The sequence below is a fragment of the Aplidium turbinatum genome, chromosome 7 (genome assembly GCF_918807975.1).
Source record: "Aplidium turbinatum chromosome 7, kaAplTurb1.1, whole genome shotgun sequence".
Classification (NCBI taxonomy): Eukaryota; Metazoa; Chordata; class Ascidiacea; order Aplousobranchia; family Polyclinidae; genus Aplidium; species Aplidium turbinatum.
The window spans coordinates 33,340,848-33,362,133 of NC_137478.1; the positions used below are offsets into that span (position 1 = coordinate 33,340,848).

Consider the following 21,286-nt stretch of genomic DNA (forward strand, 5'->3'; position numbering starts at 1 on the left):
CATATGACACTTTAACATCTACTATCATAGGCACTTGTCATGGCTTGCAGGTCCCAACACAGGTGACTCAAGGCTCCCTATCTGACGTTTCAGAAATGAAACAACAGCAGAAAAAAAAACTAACATTGCTATCAGAAAGACTTTCAGCTTAATCTCATCTTAAATACATCACCTACCATTACAAAAAAGTTCATGAATATTTCTTGCATAACAAATGAGTTATTTTAAAACACATTCAGTCAAAAAAATTTACTTTTTTAACACAAAACCTATAAATCCTCATTGCACCTTCATTTTTCCGTACAATTTTGACCAAAGGATTGTGGGAAAGTTACCCAAGCATAAAACATATATTGACCTCAAAAAATGCAAAAAGAATACTTTATATTAAAAAAAGGGGGGTGGAAGATGGCTCCCATCATGATCATGGGTCCTACTTATATCGGTATCAAACAAGTTTTAACGTTCGCGTTTTGTCGCTTCTGCCTTTCTCTAGAGCAGTGGTTCCCAACCTTTTTGACCTTGCGGCACCCTATCAAAGAGATAAATAGTTTGCGGCACCCTGGCAAAACTGGGTCAATTTTATGAGACTTCTGTATTTCAAATAACTGTATGAAATAACACAGAATGAGTTGTACAGTATAACGCGCGTAAATAAATGTATTTATTCAAAAGTTAGTGTGAAACTTGGGCTTGACTTCTTGCACAAAGTTCCTTAATATCTGGGGGCACATTCGACAATGCCACCCACATTTCTTCCTCGACTACAAGCAGGCGTTCTCGTTTTTTAGTTTTAATGTTCGTTTGTACGGAAAATCCACTAATTTGGAGACCCAATTGTAATCGCAAAGCAATTCACAAAATATATTCATAAGTAGGGGGAAGGTGGGGTAAAGCGGACCAACGGGGCAAAGTGGAACCCTGCCTTTTTTTTCTATTAAAGTTTCACCAATGTGCGGATACCATTAAGTTTAGTGAAGCATGACGATAAGTAGCTACACACGCCATTATTCAAGGTTTCATGGTTGAGAAGACCAAAAAAAGCACGGAAATTAGTTTTTGCACCATCTGATCTATTGAAAGATATGTAGTATGGTAACCTAAATTGTATCTTATGTACATAAGGTAGAAGTTTTTTTGAATGATAAAAATGAGCCTCACTATATCACGTACGCATTACGTAGATTCAATCTTGTTGTTGACTAGCCTAAATTTGGCCAACAGTTAAATTAGTAGTAATGTAGAGCTGGGGTAAAGTGGACCAGTGATGGCAGAGCAGCTTCCAGATCAGCTTTCCAGCTTCCAGATCACCAACGCATCAGAAGCAAGACACTATCAATGAAAGTGGAACTAACACTGATGCTGAATTCAGAGAATGATGGGTGGATCCAGTGTTCCAAATGTTTGCGGTGGGCGCATGAAGCCTGCGCTGGTTGCAATGAAGAAGATGACAAATTTATCTGTGAACTCTTTCTTCAAAGTTTAGTTCGTAATGGACTTATGAACTGCAGTTGTGAAGTTTCATAATTTTTTCGCTAATGATGCTAGTTGTAAATAATTTGATTGTGTGGAAAAAAATTACGGAATTTGCTCAAAACTTACAACGGTCCAGTTTACCCCACATATGTGGGGTAAAGTGGACTATTGGAGGTAATTTTAAAATTAAAAAAATGTATATAAAAAAGCTGGCTGTCATCAATAGTGCACTTTAAAAATTGTTGAAATATGTTAGAGTTAACGCTCAAATAAAAAAAGTTAAATTTTTTGGCAAAATCAGTGAACGGTACTGAATTAACCCTTAGGTATTCCACTTTACCCCACCTTCCCCTAGGCTATAAAGAACAAATCAATTTAATATAACTTAGCCTTTTCTCGATTAGCTATGTATCGTGTTTGTATGCGCAGGTATCCCTCATGGAAAAGTTTCTATTTTATAATGGTTCGCAAACAATCGTGCAATTTTATAATCGTGCTGGGTCACACAATCCGATAATCCATCACTGCAATTTGACTATGTGCTCCTTGAAAAGCAAAATAAAATCATGAAACCTGGCAATAATGATGCGTTTCAAACGTTTTTATGGAAAAAACAGCAACGAGTCAAAATCTCTTTCGCGCTGTTTTTCCTGGGCGAGAAAACAAAGGCTTACCGTGGATTAGAGTTAAAATAAATAAATAAATTCCACACTTAACGGGTTAAAGTTAAAATAAAGAATGGGCCGCAGTATTGCAATATCTCGCGGCACCCTTGAGCATTGCAATTGGCACCCCAGGGTGCCGCGGCACCCTGGTTGGGAACCACTGCTCTAGAGTCTAGACCAGGCATGGCCAAATGGCGGATCGCGATCCGGTTCTGGATCTTTTCAACTTTTTTTGTAGATCTGTCAAGTTGTCTCTGAAAAAAAAATTCAAAGTAGCCTATTTATTTTAAAATTTGCTTAATTTTTTTTTTTTTAGTCTAAAGACCTATTTTCAAGGCTTTTATCAGGGTAACCTGTAAGAATCGCTGTAAGTAGCAGGAAACCACGTTTCGATAGTATTGTGAAATCAAAGCCCACTCATCATTTTTCTCACTAATACCAGGCCTGTTTATTACAGCACACGCTTGTTTTAGATGTACACAAATAATTGCATGTTTTTTGTATGATACAAAAGGAAAAGTGCACATCTTCAGCTCATTGTGGATCTTTAAGTTGTCAGATTTGGCGGTAGTGGATCATGGCCAAAATTATTTGGCCATCCCTGGTCTAGACCCTTGCTATTAATCAATCAAACAATAGATTATTTGCCAGAAACAGGAACTGCATATGTTTAAAATATGCACATTATAGACCTACAGTACACAGGCTACACTGCAAAGGTTGTACAAAATTCTGTACTGACGGGAAGGCAACGAGACGACCATACGGTATACAAGTCAATTGCCACATTGCAGTAATGATAATATTGTCATATAAAATATCAAATAAATGTAAATAACACACATTTAATACACACGAAAAAAGAAAATAAACATGTTTAGAAAACTTCAACATAAAGCTCTAAAAAATTAGCAGAGGTTTCTCTAAACTTAACCTAATCGCGTGTGAACCTGACTGGTGGATTGCTATGTTGACGTGTAGTGTTCTCGCTGTGATTTTCAGAAATAGAAACAACCGAACAGAACATGTGGAGCTATGTTCTTACCCTGACCCTGATATAATAAAAGTCCTTTGGATATTTACTGTTGTGCTGATTGTTTGATGCAGGGATAACATTCAAATAACTTCACCAAGTTCTAATGTGAAATGCAGAAATTTCTCAAGTTTTCGAAAACAAACACAACAAGATTTATATTTGTCAATTTAAAAATGAGAATAACAGTTGACAAACAGTGCGAAGATACGGAGTTGACAGGTAGCCTTCATTGCAATAGATCCAGTCTCGGCAGATGAAACTAAAGTCAAACAAAAACTTTGTAGAGTTTCATTTATGATCTCAATCGAGGTAATTTGATGAGAAGAGTTTGTCAATAGGCCTATAGGCTACTTTGTCATCATTCCAAACCTTGCTAACTGCACCCATTGAATAAGGTGTCAGGGAAACGACTTTCTGCTTCGGAACGCGACTGGGAATTCGTCTCAGCCACTTCATCTCTCGATACAGGACCCACGTGGCGCAGGACATCAAATAAGTGTAATTGATTGCAAAGTGGATGGTTGACAGGGCTAGCTGGTACGATATTGAGTCGGTTGTGAGGTCGCTCGAGAAGGAGTTCGAGCGTTTTTTGGAGTTGCCTCTAACATCTGGATCTCTGCTGCAAAAATAAAATATTTTAGTCGTTGGCCAACTTCGACTTCAACCGCATAAATAAACACAGACAATGTTGCACATCATACATTATAATAACGTCCGCATTGTGTGGCGTCTAAACTTTTCTAAACCTCTGCTATGTTTGGCGTAGCCTATATTGTTTTTTTCGTTGTGATGGTTGGAAATAAATTCAAACTGAATTGAGCAGATTTATTGTTTATAACTTTCCTATTATTAAAACAATAACAACATTTCTTTGGGGCCACATCTACAGTACAAACAATGCTCCTGGGCGCTGTACATGACGATGGTACGGTAGGCTACTCTCAGTCATAATGCAGTAAAACAAAATGTTTTGAATTCATTTAAATTTTCAGCTTCTTTTACAAAAATAGGTAAATAACTCAAGCAACAACAACTGGATTGGGGTTGATAGGGGTCTAATATCGTTATTTCGTCAATCCAGTTGCACCGTAGTTTATCGATCCTGTGTAAAGCAAGTGCTTACAATTACATCATAAACAATTGCTTTTTGGAAACGGTTTTTATAGAAAGTATTTGTTTATACAAAACTTGAAAATATCCGTTTCCGATATGTAGGCTAAATAGCCCGTAACCTATCATGGCGACTTATATCCACAGGCCATGACAACGTGCAAGCATCAAATTTGACTGGAGGTCGATCTGTTGGTAGCCGAAATCACAAGTATTAGTTGACTGTTTGATCAGTAGTTAATAAACACAGTATAGCCTGTGTGAATGTTGTGTATGCTTTTGAGCTACTTTTGTGCTATTGTTACCAGGGCTGTGGAGTCGGAGTCTTGGAGTTGGAAGGATTTTGGCGTGTCCGGAATCGGAGTCAAACATTTATAGACCGAGGAGTTGGAATCGTATATTTTTCACCTGACTCTACAGTCTTGGAGAATTATCATATAAGTAATTGACAAGATCTTGCCATTTGCGTCGGAAATTCAAAAAATATCTGGCAACACTGGTAACAAGAAAAGATTTGTCATTGTTTTAATCTAATTAAGAGATTTGCAAAGATTTGAGATTTAGAGGCATGACTGAAGATCGATTTTGACATCGATCTTCAGTCATGCCTCCAGTTCGCGCGTTGTCAAGGCCTGTATATAGATCGCTATGACCTGTATAGAGTGGTAGCTTATATGTGTTGTGCTTTTTTATACTGTAATTCTTTTTTGTTTCTTTTTCATTTTAAATTTTTCTGCAGGTGCCGCCATCTTGATTTTATTTAACTCAATAACTTATTTCCTTATGTACCTTCTTTTCTTTTGAATTTTCGCGTTTGCAAAACATGGACAAGGAAAGCAATGAAGATGACTGCTCCCAGAAAGGCGACTATCGTGACTCCGATCACCAAACCGGGGTTGAAGGGGTACTCCAGGATGAAAGTTGTTGCCGTTATTACGCCATAACTGACGCGAGAAGGCTGGCTGTAGACGATGATGTAAGTGCCTTGGTCGGATGCAATCACCTGCGAAACATAGTTTGTGAATGATCCTATTGGCGGTAAGCCTGTGATGAGTGATGACGCAGGCATCTCGACACGCGACGGTTCAACTTTCTACAAGAACATCATCTTCGGGCAGCATGAAAGCAAATCGAACAGATGCAGCCAACTTGAACATCACCAGAAGTTTGACTCGGTGCCTTAATAATTGCAACTACGTAAACAACGATACAAAACTTTCATCAAATATTTTCAAACTCATCGTTTACATTTTGCTGGGTCATTGTCAAGTTTAACACGTCATAAGCGCTATCGTTGCTTTAACTTGTTTGTCACAATCACAATACAAACTCCAAGTTTAGGCCAACCAAAGCCGGAATGACGTAGGTGTGACGTACCTGGTCGCTTCCAATCCTCACAATCATGGAATTGTCGCCAGGTTCCACAAGCCTTGCTGTGTTCCCATTGAGCGGGATTCCTGAGTGTACGTAACGATTTCATTAGCAATGGCCGCCAGCGTTCCAGAGGAAGCAATCGAAATCATGTTAATTACATTGAAAGATTTCAGTGTCAGTAGGGATACAAACAGTAGCGTTTCCAGGGGGGTCTAAGGGAAGAATATAAACAGTAGCGTTTCCAGGGGGGTCTAAGAGAAGGATACAAACAGTAGCGTTTCCAGAGGGGTCTAAGGGAAGGATACAAACAGTAGCGTTTCCAGAGAGGTCTAGGGAAAGGATAAAAACAGTAGCGTTTCCAAGGGAGTCTAAGGGAAGAATATCAACAGTAGCGTTTCCAGGGGGGTCTAAGAGAAGGATACAAACAGTAGCATTTCCAGGGGGTCTAAGGGAAAGATACAAACAGTAGCGTTTCCAGGGAGGTCTAAGGGAAAGATACAAACAGTAGCGTTTCCAGGGAGGTCTAAGAGAAAGATACAAACAGTAGCGTTTCCAGGGAGTCTAAGGGAAGGATACAAACAGTAGCGTTTCCAGGGGGGTCAAAGGGAGGGATACAAACAGTAGCGTTTACAGGGGGGTCAAAGGGAGGGATACAAACAATAGCGTTTCCAGGGGGGTCAAAGGGAGGGATACAAACAGTAGCGTTTACAGGGGGGTCAAAGGGAGGGATACAAACAATAGCGTTTCCAGGGGGGTCAAAGGGAAGGATACAAACAGTAGCGTTTCCAGGGGGGTCAAAAGGAGGGATACAAACAGTAGCGTTTCCAGGGGGGTCAAAGGGAGGGATACAAACAGTAGCGTTTCCAGGGGGGTCAAAGGGAGGGATACAAACAGTAGCGTTTCCAGGGGAGGTCTAAGGGAAGGATACAAACAGTAGCGTATCCAGAGGGGTCAAAGGGAAGGATACAAACAGTAGCGTTTCCAGGGGGGTCAAAGGGAGGGATACAAACAGTAGCGTTTCCAGGGGGGTCAAAGGGAGGGATACAAACAGTAGCGTTTCCAGGCGAGTCTAAGGGAAGAATACAAACAGTAGCGTTTCCAGAGAGGTCAAAGGGAAGGATACAAACAGTAGCGTTTCCAGGGGAGTCTAAGGGAAGGATACAAACAGTAGCGTTTCCAGGGGAGTCTAAGGGAAGGATACAAACAGTAGCGTTTCCAGGGGAGTCTAAGGGAAGAATATAAACAGTAGCGTTTCCAGGGAGGTCTAAGGGAAGAATACAAACAGTAGCGTTTCCAGGGGGGTCTAAGGGAAGGATACAAACAGTAGCGTTTCCAGGGGGGTCTAAGGGAAGGATACAAACAGTAGCGTTTCCAGGGGGTCAAAGGGAGGGATACAAACAGTAGCGTTTCCAGGGAGGTCTAAGGGAAGAATATAAACAGTAGCGTTTCCAGGGAGGTCTAAGGGAAGAATACAAACAGTAGCGTTTCCAGGGGGGTCTAAGGGAAGGATACAAACAGTAGCGTTTCCAGGGGGTCAAAGGGAGGGATACAAACAGTAGCGTTTCCAGGGGGGTCTAAGAGAAGGATACAAACAGTAGCGTTTCCAGAGGGGTCAAAGGGAAGGATACAAACAGTAGCGTTTCCAGGGAGGTCTAAGAGAAGGATACAAACAGTAGCGTTTCCAGGGAGGTCTAAGAGAAAGATACAAACAGTAGCGTTTCCAGAGGGGTCAAAGGGAGGGATACAAACAGTAGCGTTTCCAGGGGGGTCTAAGAGAAGGATACAAACAGTAGCGTTTCCAGGGAGGTCTAAGAGAAGGATACAAACAGTAGCGTTTCCAGGGGGGTCTAAGAGAAGGATACAAACAGTAGCGTTTCCAGGGGGGTCTAAGAGAAGGATACAAACAGTAGCGTTTCCAGAGGGGTCAAAGGGAAGGATACAAACAGTAGCGTTTCCAGGGAGGTCTAAGAGAAGGATACAAACAGTAGCGTTTCCAGGGGGGTCTAAGAGAAGGATACAAACAGTAGCGTTTCCAGGGGAGTCTAAGGGAAGAATATAAACAGTAGCGTTTCCAGGGAGGTCTAAGGGAAGAATACAAACAGTAGCGTTTCCAGAGGGGTCAAAGGGAAGGATACAAACAGTAGCGTTTCCAGAGGGGTCAAAGGGAAGGATACAAACAGTAGCGTTTCCAGGGGAGTCTAAGGGAAGAATATAAACAGTAGCGTTTCCAGGGAGGTCTAAGGGAAGAATACAAACAGTAGCGTTTCCAGGGAGTCTAAGGGAAGGATACAAACAGTAGCGTTTCCAGGGGAGTCTAAGGGAAGGATATAAACAGTAGCGTTTCCAGGGGGGTCTAAGAGAAGGATACAAACAGTAGCGTTTCCAGGGGGTCTAAGGGAAGGATACAAACAGTAGCGTTTCCAGGGGGGTCTAAGAGAAGGATACAAACAGTAGCGTTTCCAGGGGGTCTAAGGGAAGGATACAAACAGTAGCGTTTCCAGGGGAGTCTAAGGGAAAGATACAAACAGTAGCGTTTCCAGGGGGCTAAGGGAAAGATACAAACAGTAGCGTTTCCAGGGGGGTACAAGGTAGCGATACAAACAGTAGCGTTTCCAGGGGGGTCTAAGAGAGGGATGCAAACAGTAGCGTTTCCATGGGAGGTCTAAGGGAAGGATACAAATAGTAGCGTTTCCAGGGGGGTCAAAGGGAAGGATACAAACAGTAGCGTTTCCAGGGGGGTCTAAGAGAGGGATACAAACAGTACCGTTTCCAGGGGGGTCTAAGAGAAGGATACAAACAGTAGCGTTTCCAAGGGGTCTAAGGGAAAGATACAAACAGTAGCGTTTCCAGGGGAGTCTAAGGGAAGGATATAAACAGTAGCGTTTCCAGGGGGGTCTAAGACAAGGATACAAACAGTAGCGTTTCCAGGGGGTCTAAGGGAAGGATACAAACAGTAGCGTTTCCAGGGGAGTCTAAGGGAAAGATACAAACAGTAGCGTTTCCAGGGGGGTACAAGGTAGGGATACAAACAGTAGCGTTTCCAGGGGGGTCTAAGAGAGGGATGCAAACAGTAGCGTTTCCAGGGGAGGTCTAAGGGAAGGATACAAACAGTAGCGTTTCCAGGGGGTCTAAGGGAGGGATACAAATAGTAGCGTTTCCAGGGGGGTCTAAGGGAAGGATACAAACAGTAGCGTTTCCAGGGAGGTGTAAGGGAGGGATACAAACAGTACCGTTTCCAGGGGGGTCTAAGGTAGGGATACAAACAGTAGCGTTTCCAGGGGGTCTTAGGGAGGGATACAAACAGTAGCGTTTCCAGAGGAGTCTAAGGGAAGGATACAAACAGTAGCGTTTCCAGGGGGTCTAAGAGAAGGATACAAACAGTAGCGTTTCCAGGGGGGTCTAAGGGAAGGATACAAACAGTAGCGTTTCCAGAGGGGTCAAAGGGAAGGATACAAACAGTAGCGTTTCCAGGGGGGTCTAAGAGAAGGATACAAACAGTAGCGTTTCCAGGGGGGTCTAAGGGAAGGATACAAACAGTAGCGTTTCCAGGGGGGTCTAAGGGAAGGATACAAACAGTAGCGTTTCCAGGGGGTCTAAGAGAAGGATACAAACAGTAGCGTTTCCAGGGGAGTCTAAAGGAAGGATACAAACAGTTGCTTCTCCAGGGGGTCCAAGGTAGGGATACAAACAGTAGCGTTTCCAGGGGGTCTAAGAGAAGGATACAAACAGTAGCGTTTCCAGGGGAGTCTAAAGGAAGGATACAAACAGTAGCGTTTCCAGGGGGGTCTAAGGGAAGGATACAAACAGTAGCGTTTCCAGGGGGTCTAAGAGAAGGATACAAACAGTAGCGTTTCCAGGGGGGTCTAAGGGAAGGATACAAACAGTAGCGTTTCCAGGGGGGTCTAAGGGAAGGATACAAACAGTAGCGTTTCCAGGGGGTCTAAGAGAAGGATACAAACAGTAGCGTTTCCAGGGGGTCTAAGAGAAGGATACAAACAGTTGCTTCTCCAGGGGTCCAAGGTAGGGATACAAACAGTAGCGTTTCCAGGGGGGTCTAAGGGAAGGATACAAACAGTAGCGTTTCCAGGGGGGTCTAAGAGAAGGATACAAACAGTAGCGTTTCCAGGGGGGTCTAAGGGAAGGATACAAACAGTAGCGTTTCCAGGGGGGTCTAAGGGAAGGATACAAACAGTAGCGTTTCCAGGGGGTCTAAGAGAAGGATACAAACAGTAGCGTTTCCAGGGGAGTCTAAAGGAAGGATACAAACAGTAGCGTTTCCAGGGGGGTCTAAGGGAAGGATACAAACAGTAGCGTTTCCAGGGGGTCTAAGAGAAGGATACAAACAGTAGCGTTTCCAGGGGGTCTAAGGGAGGGATACAAACAGTAGCGTTTCCAGGGGGGTCTAAGGGAGGGATACAAACAGTAGCGTTTCCAGGGGGGTCTAAGGGAAGGATACAAACAGTAGCGTTTCCAGGGGGGTCTAAGGGAGGGATACAAACAGTAGCGTTTCCAGGGGGTCTAAGAGAAGGATACAAACAGTTGCTTCTCCAGGGGGTCCAAGGTAGGGATACAAACAGTAGCGTTTCCAGGGGGGTCTAAGGGAAGGATACAAACAGTAGCGTTTCCAGGGGGGTCTAAGAGAAGGATACAAACAGTAGCGTTTCCAGGGGGGTCTAAGGGAAGGATACAAACAGTAGCGTTTCCAGGGGGGTCTAAGGGAAGGATACAAACAGTAGCGTTTCCAGGGGGTCTAAGAGAAGGATACAAACAGTAGCGTTTCCAGGGGAGTCTAAAGGAAGGATACAAACAGTAGCGTTTCCAGGGGGGTCTAAGGGAAGGATACAAACAGTAGCGTTTCCAGGGGGTCTAAGAGAAGGATACAAACAGTAGCGTTTCCAGGGGGTCTAAGGGAGGGATACAAACAGTAGCGTTTCCAGGGGGGTCTAAGGGAGGGATACAAACAGTAGCGTTTCCAGGGGGGTCTAAGGGAAGGATACAAACAGTAGCGTTTCCAGGGGGGTCTAAGGGAGGGATACAAACAGTAGCGTTTTCAGAGGGGTCAAAGGGAAGGATACAAACAGTAGCGTTTCCAGGGGGGTCCAAGGTAGGGATACAAACATTAGCGTTTCCAGGGGGGTCTAAGGGAGGGATACAAACAGTAGCGTTTCCAGGAGTCTAAAGGAAGGATACAAACAGTAGCGTTTCCAAAGGGGTCAAAGGCAAGGATACAAACAGTAGCGTTTCCAAAGGGGTCAAAGGGAGGGATACAAACAGTAGCGTTTCCAGGGGGGTCTAAGGGAGGGATACAAACAGTAGCGTTTCCAGGGTGGTCTAAGGGAGGGATACAAACAGTAGCGTTTCCAGGGGGGTCTAAGGGAAGGATACAAACAGTGGCGTTTCCAGGGGGGTCTAAAGGAAGGGATACAAACAGTAGCGTTTCCAGGGGGGTCTAAGGGAGGGATACAAACAGTAGCGTTTCCAAGGGGGTCTAAGGGAAGAATACAAACAGTAGCGTTTCCAGGGGGTCTAAGGGGAGGATGCAAACAGTAGCGTTTTCAGAGGGGTCTAAGGAAAGGATAAAAACAGTAGCGTTTCCAGGGGGGTCTAAGGGAGGGATACAAACAGTAGCGTTCCAGAGGGGTCAAAGGGAAGGAAAGAAACAGTAGCGTTTCCAGGGGGTCTAAGGGGCACTTTGGATCCCACCCAGGATGATTTTAGACCCTTAGCATTTCCAAGGGGCCCGATAACTTGAAAAAACATCGCTAGTTTTATAGAAATGTCTTGATTTTGGGCCCGAAAATATAATTGGTACCGGGCCTACATTGTCCTCTCAACGGCCGTAGGTATGAGAAAAATGTGTTTTGAATACTGAAGGAAAGGGTGGAAACATCTCACACCAAGTTTTGAAGTTTCATTCAAAGGCGATAAGTTGCAAGCCAAAGACTATTCCAAATTTCGTCAAAAATAAATTTATTACACAAAAAATACCATCGGGTCGCAAATCACAAAAAGTGATCACAGTAAGATTCTGTCGGACAAGCTCCTTAGACCAAACTTTTTTTTTTTTTTTGACCAAACTATCTACTGTTTTGAACCTTAACTTTCAGATTGCTTATATTTCTTAGAATTTTTGCTTGTTTGAAACTCTTGGAGGTTGCCCCTCAATTGTTTGTTTCTACTGACCCTGAGTGGCCAACGATATTGAAATAATCACGCATGACCAATTCTCAAAAACTCTGAAGAGAAAATAAAGCTTTCAAATTAAAAAGTTCTTTCAAAATGATTCTGTGTAATTTGGTTTCATGGAATGATCCCAGACTTGGTAATTTTATTGTAATCTAACGTAATTTCAACAACTTAATACAATATAGTTGTCCAAGCACTGATTGAACAGAACTCACTGATGACAATCTCAATCGCTACGTCGGCTGGTGGCGCAAGAAAGCAATTTCAACTGTGTTATTTTTACTTTTTTTCTCGAACAGTAATTACAGTATGACACAGCCCATCCCTATGACGTAGGCAGCTTACCATTCCGTGTCACTGAAATCAACTTCGTTCCTGCTTCGAAAGGTATGGTGAGGTCACAATACTTGTTTTCTCCAAGAAACAAGGTGCAGAACACTATAAGACAAGGAAGTCAGTCAAACTGTGATTACGTCATAAAGCTTATTTTCAACCTATCAGAAGGCATTCACGCATGATTGATTTTACGTAGATGATTCGTCATTTCAAGCAACAATCATCTGTGCGGGATATTTTATGTTCCCATCGTATCTAGTGTAGTGTGGACGTCCCTGATTAGATCGATTGATGGCAACTAGCATGGATCAGTCAAATAAAACTTTTCTGTTTTGTGAACCAACCCAGCAAACTGTCCACTTGAAGCGGTTGACTGTCTCTTATCATTAGTTGCTTTGTTGTTCAACACATCAAATAGTTTACCAGCCTTATTTTTTAATTGTTGCTGGATCGGTCAAAAGTGTTTGGCCACTTTTGTTGTTGCGACTTCTTTATGGTTCTTTGTAATTTTTCTGGCACAGAATGTAACCTACCTGGCGGTGGCAGCTGACGAACTATGACGCGGAAGAAAAGGGCATACATGAGGCCTGGGAGTGGGGCGTAGTTAACAATGAGTCGGTACTCCCCTGCATCGTCCTCGGTCACCTAAACATCGAGATGTATTATTATCAACGCGTCTCTAGAGATTTCACGCCAGATGAATTCGCTTCTACCTCGCCCGACAGTGAAGATCCACCGCGTGGCAAGACGTCAAGCCACATTGTTGACCCAAGACATCAAGGATTGCTTTGGGCCAAAACACTGTATGGCGTCCCGACCTTACTTGCACCTACGCGCGAGAAGCGGATGGTAAGAGCAGTATTCGTGTTCATGTTATCTTTGTGTGTTGCAGTGACAATTCATTCCACTTTTGAAGGTCTTCAAACTTTTTTCGAGCTGTCACCTGCTTCTAACTGACCTTTAGTCATATACTCGCCTCCTCAACGCCCCGTGCATAGACAACTTAAGGCGGTCCATTGGTAGATCCTTGGTCCCAGAGGTCAAGCCTAGTTTCATCATAGATTATCAAGCCCCTCACCTTGTCACTATGGAAACGATATCGATGCGTCGTCCCATTGATCAGTATGACGTTGGATTCATCGTTGGACGCCTTAGTACCTGCAACGAAAGGCATGGATGACGTCAGAAAGAAGTCAAGGATCTCGTTAACAAATTTGTCTGAAAATAATTTTTGAAGTTTAACAGCTGAGGGGTTCAACATTGACCACGTCACAATCACAACTCAATCGACAACATTCCCAACTGTAGTCAAACCGCCGATGACGACTGACCGTGACCACAACGAACGCGTCGCCACCAAATGCGACCATGGATGTACAACATTGTTTTGAACGCCGCCTCGTTTTATGACGTCACATACCGTTTTTGATTAAGTCGTTGAATTCCGCTTCCGGCTTAGAGCGAAATATGACGTCACAGATTCCAGTTTGGTTAACGTACCAGACGCAAGATGACGGACTTTCTTGGAATGGCGCCACTGGAATGGAAGGAATACATAAGTTATTGTTGATTCTTTAATACAAAATGGTGCTCCACACAAAGCAATTTTAGATTGCAACTTAGAACAAAACAGGAGGAGCAATTGATGTAAATAGCAAGAACAACAAAGTGAAAAGCGGAAGATCGATTGTTAAAAGTCAAGCAACTACATTTTCAACATAATCTGCCCAATTGGATTACTTTTCTGTTTTGGTCTAACGCGTAAAACATCACCCAACATTTCTGTGACATGTTGTTAGGCTACTACATCTTAAACGTATTGCTCAATCGACGCAACTTCACGTCAAAGCACGATAACTTCCCTACGTAAAATTGAAATTTCGCAAGAAGATGATGTTGTTTTTGCTTGTTTGTTTTATTTGTTTTTGTCATTGTTTCGTGCCATCAAGTTGTAACTATTTTGTGAGTCGTGCAATGCCTGGTGCGTTGAGCTTGAAATGGCTTTGCCCGTGGTGGGATTTCTTTGTGTGGTTTTCTTTGCCTGCCTTGCTCTTCTTTGCTATTAGCTACACGCATTAAGACGTGTTCCCCTCACGACCATCAGCACTCTTGATAACGCACCATGCCCGATCTTCATAGCAACTGTCCATACAAATCTTGAAAATTCAGCCCAAAGCTATATAGGCTGATAACAGGGATATCTAAAGAAGGGGATACGAAGGCTCAGAGCGATTGCTGATTCTCATGACACTAGAAGGGCGGTAGTTGGTACCGCGTTAAACATGCGGTTCTTTTTAAAATTGCAGAAAGTTTTGTAGTGCAGCTGGTACACTCAGCTACACAAGACAGTCAGCAAGTGTTATGTAGAACATATTTAAAGAATACTTGTTTGAAAAGACAGTTGAAAGGTTACCAGTTAGCTGTTTTTTTAAAAAAACCTTTGCAGTTGGCTAGGTGTAAAGCAAGTATACGGGTAGTTGAATTAACAAGTAATTATGAGCATTCATTGAATATCCATACCTGGTGGTAATAGTGTAATGCAGGTTGTCATAACAAAGTTTATTAAATTACTGCTGGTGCCAATTGTTATTTTACCATAAACAGAGATTATTTAAGATAAATAGAAGCCCTTCTATTGTCAGACGTAATAAAAGCCTTCGTATCCCCTTCTCTAGATATCACTGGCTGATAAAGCTATAACCTGGATACACGTTGTTATTTTTATTTATTTTTATCGTAAGTTTTTCTGAAGATGATGCGACGTGCCAATTTTCTTTTAACTTAATTACGTATTTCGGTCTCAAGCACGATATAATGTTTACGTTTGGTCGCTTGCTCGCTTCTATCTTTTTCTAGACCTTTGCTATGATGACGTGTATTGTTTTCGCTGTGATGGTCAAAAATAGAAAACAATTGAACTGAACTGATCCATCGTATAACTGAAAACAATAATCAAGGGGTTGGAAAAACTATGTTAAAATATATATTCGCATAAAAATTTACAAAAAGGTAGGCCCATCAATGGTAGGCTGATCTGGTGTCACTGCTGATCTGGTGTCACTGCTAGTTTGGTGTCACTGTTGATCTGGTGTCACTGCTAGTCTGGTGTCACTGCTAGTCTGGTGTCACTGCTAGTCTGGTGTCACTGCTAATCTGGTGTCACTGCTGATCTGGTGTCACTGCTAGTCTGGTGTCACTGCTGATCTGGTGTCACTGGTAATCTGGTGTCACTGGTAATCTGGTATCACTGCTGATATGGTGTCACTGGTAATCTGGTGTCACTGGTAATCTGGTGTCACTGCTAGTCTGGTGTGTTTTTCAACTTGGAAGGGTTCTTTTCATTTGGAAGGGTTCTGATAACACCAAGAGTGAGCACCCTTGAGTTGAAAGATCGGTGGGAACTCAACCGAGACAGGAATATCACCAGGCCGCTCAGATATGCCACGTCACAACTTGACAGCGCAGCATCAACGCAGTATCAACGTTATATAACCTCGCATCAACATTAATAATCAAAAAACAAAAAAAATCTGCAAGGTACTCACCTGTTGAAACGAGAGGAATCATCCGGGACCTTCCAGTGTCGTTGAAGATTCTTGTGAAGGGCGTCGCTGGTTGGCAGTAGAGATACTTCCCATCATGACGAGGCTCGATGGCCCTCAGCGCAAACGGCGGGATCTGAGAGAGCACTCAAATGTTAAGCAACAATGGTGGTTGTTAATGGGGAGGGGAGGCTTATTTGGCAAAAATTTTCAAATTCAACTTTAGACCTTGTTTTGCACACAGCAGGAAATTCCAAAACCTCTGGTATAATTTTTCGAAACTTCCATTCAAAAAACTCCCTACCTACTCTAAAAATTACTTTTAAGCATTTTTATTTTTACTGGTGCAAGTTGCCCGAGCAGATGGTATAAAATTGTCTTTGTTGAATAACAACAAAAAGAAATTATATCACAGGTCTCATAATCTCCTGCTGTATACTCAAATCAGGGCTAAAGTTGAAAGTAATACCCCACTCCCCCTACTGTTGACTAGATTGATGGTGTGGGAGAATTCATAGTGAGGTGAACCTGCTGTTTTTATCATGAAATAAAAAGTTTTTGCTTGTTGATTTCAGCAGAAACATCCAAAGAGTCCTTGTGGTTGTTGCACTTGCAAGTGTTAATAGTAAATGTATAGGACTGTTTTCAAAAAAAAGTTTTTTTTTTCCATCTCTCTTCTATAGGTTTGGTAGTTGTGCAATTTTAAGTTGGTGTTTATATTACAGAGGTGACGAACTTGCGGCCCGTCAAAGAATTTTGTGCGGCCCGCAAAACAATTTGACAATCGCTCATGCATTAAAGACAAAAGATATTTCAAAGCTGTTTTATGCCTTCACCGGTACACCTTTCCTTTGCTACAGGTCGTTTCAGGTCGAGGCTGACAGATGAAAATCTTTGTGTGCAGTTGAGAGTTGCCACATCGTCTGTTCGACCTAATATTGAACGCTTAGTCAAGCAAATAACTTTCCAAAAATCCCACTAAGCAAAATAATTCAATGCTCCAAAGTTATTTTTTAATATTTTATGCTTCAATGCTGCATTAGATAGATTCAGCTGTATGATTCGGCTCGGGTTCCAAATAGCGACTGTCAGAACAGCGACTGTCAATAGAGCGACTACACGACAGCGATTCATTTAAAACAGCGACTGTCAATAGAGCGACTACACGACAGCGATTCATTTAAAACAGCGACTGTCAATAGAGCGACTACACGACAGCGATTCATCAAAAACAGCGACTGCCACAACAGCGACCTCACTTCTTTTATTAAATCCAAGGCTTACGCGCACACGCACTCTTTCACCCCCTCCACACATACCTTCCATCCCCCACACCTCTCTACACACGTATGCACGCACAAATAGGCAAACACTGCGTAGTGAAAGATTGAAACCAAAAGGGACTTTAAAACAACATTTTATTTGGACTATCCATAGAAGTCACATGATTTAAAAAGAAATAGGCTAGTCAAGCCAAACAACAGAAAGTCGTCAAGCCTTGCAATAAAATTCAGGGTCTAGAAAAAGATTGAAACCAAAAGGGACTTTAAAACAACCAAAAGTCTTGCAATAAAAATCAAGCCACGTTTATTTCTAAATTGTGAGCAAGGGCTCGAAGGAACTGCCGCAGATCATACTGGCCTCGATTTTGCTGTACAACAGTGATTCGTGTGTTCATTGTCACGTATCTTTTCATTCGCTGAGTCAGGTCTCTGCCTTGTAGTAGCTGGGTTCGGTTTGGTTCGGTTTAAAGTGTTAAGTCGCTATCATAACGGTCGCTGTTTTAATGCAGTCGCCATTATGACAGTCGCTGTTTTGACAGTCGCTCACTTCATTACGTCGCTATTATGAAGTCGCCATTATGACAGTCGCTGTTTTGACAGTCGCTATCCGGCCTGGATGCCGTATGATTCGCATGGGCTTTTGTTTGTTGTTTGAAAAAGAAATTTCATTAACTGATTTGTTGTTTCGAAGTATAATGGTTGAAACATTTAGTCAACTTGAGAAAAAAGGATAGAGCCAAAAAAAGCAGAAATCATACTCATATGAAAGCAAACGCTTAAACTGGAAAATTAAACTTAGAAAATTAAACTGTCTTCAGTGCAAATACTGTTGCTCTATCCTTTTTGCTCAAGTTGATTTGTTTTTATTTTTACTGCTGTATGTTTCGATTCTGCGTAAAATAATTTCAACTGTGTGGGTTTTATTACTTTCATTTGCCGTTTGTTACTTTTCATAAATAATATCTTGAGTCGCTTCTAAAAGATTTCATAGTAGGTTACGATTAAAAAGTTGTGTGGCCCGATAACTCATGTGTAATTGACAAAGTGGCCCGCGACCGCAAAAAGGTTCGTCACCCCTGGTTTATAACAACACTGTCGATGTATATTTTAAACCTTTAACTTTTGCGATATTTTCCTTTGGTTGTTATCAAGTTTGTGCGTTTACTTTGTCGTTCTGTGCATGTTTGCGCCAGCACCAAAAATAAAACTGAAGTGATTTGAAAGAGAAAATACGTTTCAAAAGTGACTTAAAACTTAAAAGCACAAGTTGAACGTCACAAGACAATTGTTACTATTGGCAAAGTATGACGTAACAAAATGTCTGTGACGCTAAACATTTTAAAGAGAAAAACATACTTTTCAATTTTGAAAGTTTAAATCTTATTTTTTCAAACTTTCAAACACAGAAAACTGATGATTTCATTTGGCAGCACTCACCAATCCCACCTCATTGACCTCGTCACCAACGTAAATAAAAGTGGTGTTGCCTGAGGGAAATCCCCAGTCGCCAATATCACAAACCACGAAGACTTCTCGTTGAGTCTGATCGTACAGAAGCCTTATACTGACATCGGTTGGTGCTGAAAGTGAAAAGCAGGCGTATTTTTGTAAGAAAGATACTGTAAGTTAGAAATTTTAATAGCAAAAGCTGTAAAAATACAATTTGTTACAGACTAAGAAGCAGTACAGTTAGCCCCTCCTACGACAGCCCAGAACTTCTGCCAATCCCGGAGTTGTTTCCTGGTAAAGTCCAGCGTTTGCAAATGCAGAAATGTTAAATTTAATTTATTCTGATCAATGTTGACGAAGCCTTCCAAACTACAACCTCCAATGCCAAGATAGGAAGATTAAGGCTCAACATTTTGTGAGGAGCAATAAAATCTGTTAATGTATGAAAGGGATGTGCTTACTGGCTGTCAGTACAAGGCTGAGCACTCACTAGAAAAACGAGTAATTGCGATTTGCTGATCATTACGCCTCCACGCTAGCCATTTAGACCATCCGTGGCCTACGATATAACACGGCCGGATATCGTGCCGCGAAGAGAAAAAATTAGAGGGGTAACTTTTCTGCACAAAGTTGCATATACTAACAGCTTTACAATGGTAGTAAAAACAGAGAGAGACTGTTCACCAGGCATTTTATAATAAAAGTAATTTGCGTTCTTCTGGTGACTATTTACTAGGTTACCTCCTGATGTTAAAGATGATAACTAGCTTTTGTATTTCCGACGTTTCGTCAGTCAGCACGACTGACTTTATCAAGGTGGCTAAAACAGGTTAACACAACCTGTTCAGCAACGATGGCACAACACAAAAACGTACTGATAAAATGAATAAAGTAAGCAGCAAGAATCAGAATTAAAACACGCAACAAGACACCTAGAGGTTAAACTGAATGCAGTGAATGCCTAAAACCAGTAGGCTGCTTTCCAACAGCGTAAATTTATCTATCTATTGGGCCACCGTCAAGAAACATTGAAAAGTCATCAGACAAGACAGAAACCAAGGGAATTGGCAATAACAATGATAGAGAAGACGCACTGAGAATGGAAAAGGTGAAGTTGAAGTTAAAGTAATTTACTTTACAATGGCTTTACAATGGTTAACAGACAAAATATTTTACATTACTGAACAATTTATGGACATAATGATGCGTTAAAAAGCATTCAACATAAAATTGTACTCATACGCTGATATGCTTGGTTCAATTGCTAACCTGGTCAGCCAAAACTTAAAAATTCGATGTGGCAAAGTATCACAGCTACCGTCATTGTCACTTTCGCTTTCATCTTCTTCTTCAGAACTCGATGGTACTTCAATGACCTTGCGTTTCTTGCCTCTCTGACTACTGGTACTTCCAGATCCTGTTCCAGATGGCATCTTCGACATTTCTTTCTGTGCAGCTATGTCTTCAGACGTACGGTATAAGCCTTCCCTGCTGCTACTTTGGAGCCACGTTTTTGACGTGTTGTTGCTGAAGACAGGTGCTCCTTCAACATGTTTGCCACAACTTCTCCCAGGGCCTCTTGGACTGTCTCAGTTGGATTGCTGTTTGCTTCAGGGAGACGCTTAAGCACCTGCTGCTCATCCTGAGGTACTAGACCGCAAGCCTTGAATCCAGCTGCAAGGTTTTCCTTTTTCTCCTCCATCTGGTTACACAGTCGTTTCAAAAGCGATGGAAACAAGGTCTTTGGTATGCTGCCCCTCACTCTGCTCTCCTTTCTCCAGTCCTCCAGTATCCTTCTCCACATCTTCTTTACTGGCCCAAATACGGCAACATCAATTGGTTGAAGTAGATGGGTTGCATTGGGTACTAAACTGATAAACTTGATATCATTTTCTTCACAATCAGCTATCACCTGTGTACTGAAATGTGATGCCAAATTATCCCCAATAAGCACTTTCTTCCAAGGCTTCTCCTTTACATGGTCCAGAAACAACTTGAACCACTCCTCAAACGTAGTGGAATCAAACCAACCACTAACTGAGTGATTGTATAATGCACCAGGAGGGCCACCTTCCGTCCAACCAGCATAGAGATTCCTTGATTTATACACGACCATCGGAGGGAGATACTCTCCCACTGCATTTCCGCAGAAAACATCATGCTCACGGCTTGCTTGGAGTGTGATGTCTTTCCACTCTTCGAAGTCCTCACAATGCACTGTTTAGCCCCTGGATTGTCTGTTACATTGGTTTCATCATAATTGTACACGTTCTGGGGCTCTACCCCATTCAGTTCCTCATAAATGTTTTTGAAATATTCTTTCACGATAGTTGAACTAATTTCAGCACGGCTTGGCTTCACATTGTCAGCAAGTCGTTGAGAAAGATGTTGAGATTGTTGACGTTCTTTAAATTTTTTTAGCCAGTCCCAACCAGGCAGGTTTTCCCGGAAGATTTTTATGGTTTTACCTTGTCGATTAACATAATCTTGTACAAGGTAGGTAACGAATGTCAGAAGACGATAATGGAAATTTCCAATCAGTTAGGTGGTTGATGACTTTTACGAGTGCTGTCTCTTCAGCAGCCAATAACACTGATTGTCCACCTGGTTTTCCTGCATGTTTCACTGTTGGACGTGTCTTGTTCCAAACCGTTCCATATGATATTTTGAACTGCTTCGATGCAGCATGAATGGTCAATTGTCCATTCTGCACCTGCCGTACAGCATTTTCTAGGTCTACTTGAGTATATGCAGTTTGATACCCCCTCGACCCAGCTTTCCGTTTGTACACTCGTGGCATAATTGTTACAGTAGGCCTATACTATCAAA

The 21,286-nt window shown here is 42.1% G+C and overlaps 1 protein-coding gene and 1 pseudogene across 2 annotated transcripts; both read right to left on the reverse strand.

Annotated features, from left to right (window-relative positions):
• Positions 1–523: 523 nt before the first annotated feature.
• Positions 524–16,269, reverse strand: LOC145773954 (uncharacterized). Its single transcript, XM_082585079.1, has 10 exons — positions 16,195–16,269; positions 15,729–15,861; positions 13,604–13,720; positions 13,262–13,341; positions 12,717–12,828; positions 12,193–12,285; positions 5,665–5,744; positions 5,077–5,290; positions 3,547–3,796; positions 524–3,436 (listed from the first exon to the last, which is right to left on the reverse strand). Exons 1-9 carry the CDS (start codon positions 16,267–16,269, stop codon positions 3,708–3,710), a joined length of 993 nt encoding a protein of 330 aa, XP_082441205.1. The 3' UTR covers positions 524–3,436; positions 3,547–3,707.
• On the reverse strand, positions 15,760–21,257 carry LOC145773955 (uncharacterized; annotated as a pseudogene). The gene is made up of 4 exons (XR_014289983.1): positions 21,062–21,257; positions 19,727–20,674; positions 18,446–18,588; positions 15,760–15,861 (listed from the first exon to the last, which is right to left on the reverse strand). The product of XR_014289983.1 is annotated as an uncharacterized LOC145773955 (transcript).
• Between the last annotated feature and the right edge of the window lie 29 nt (positions 21,258–21,286).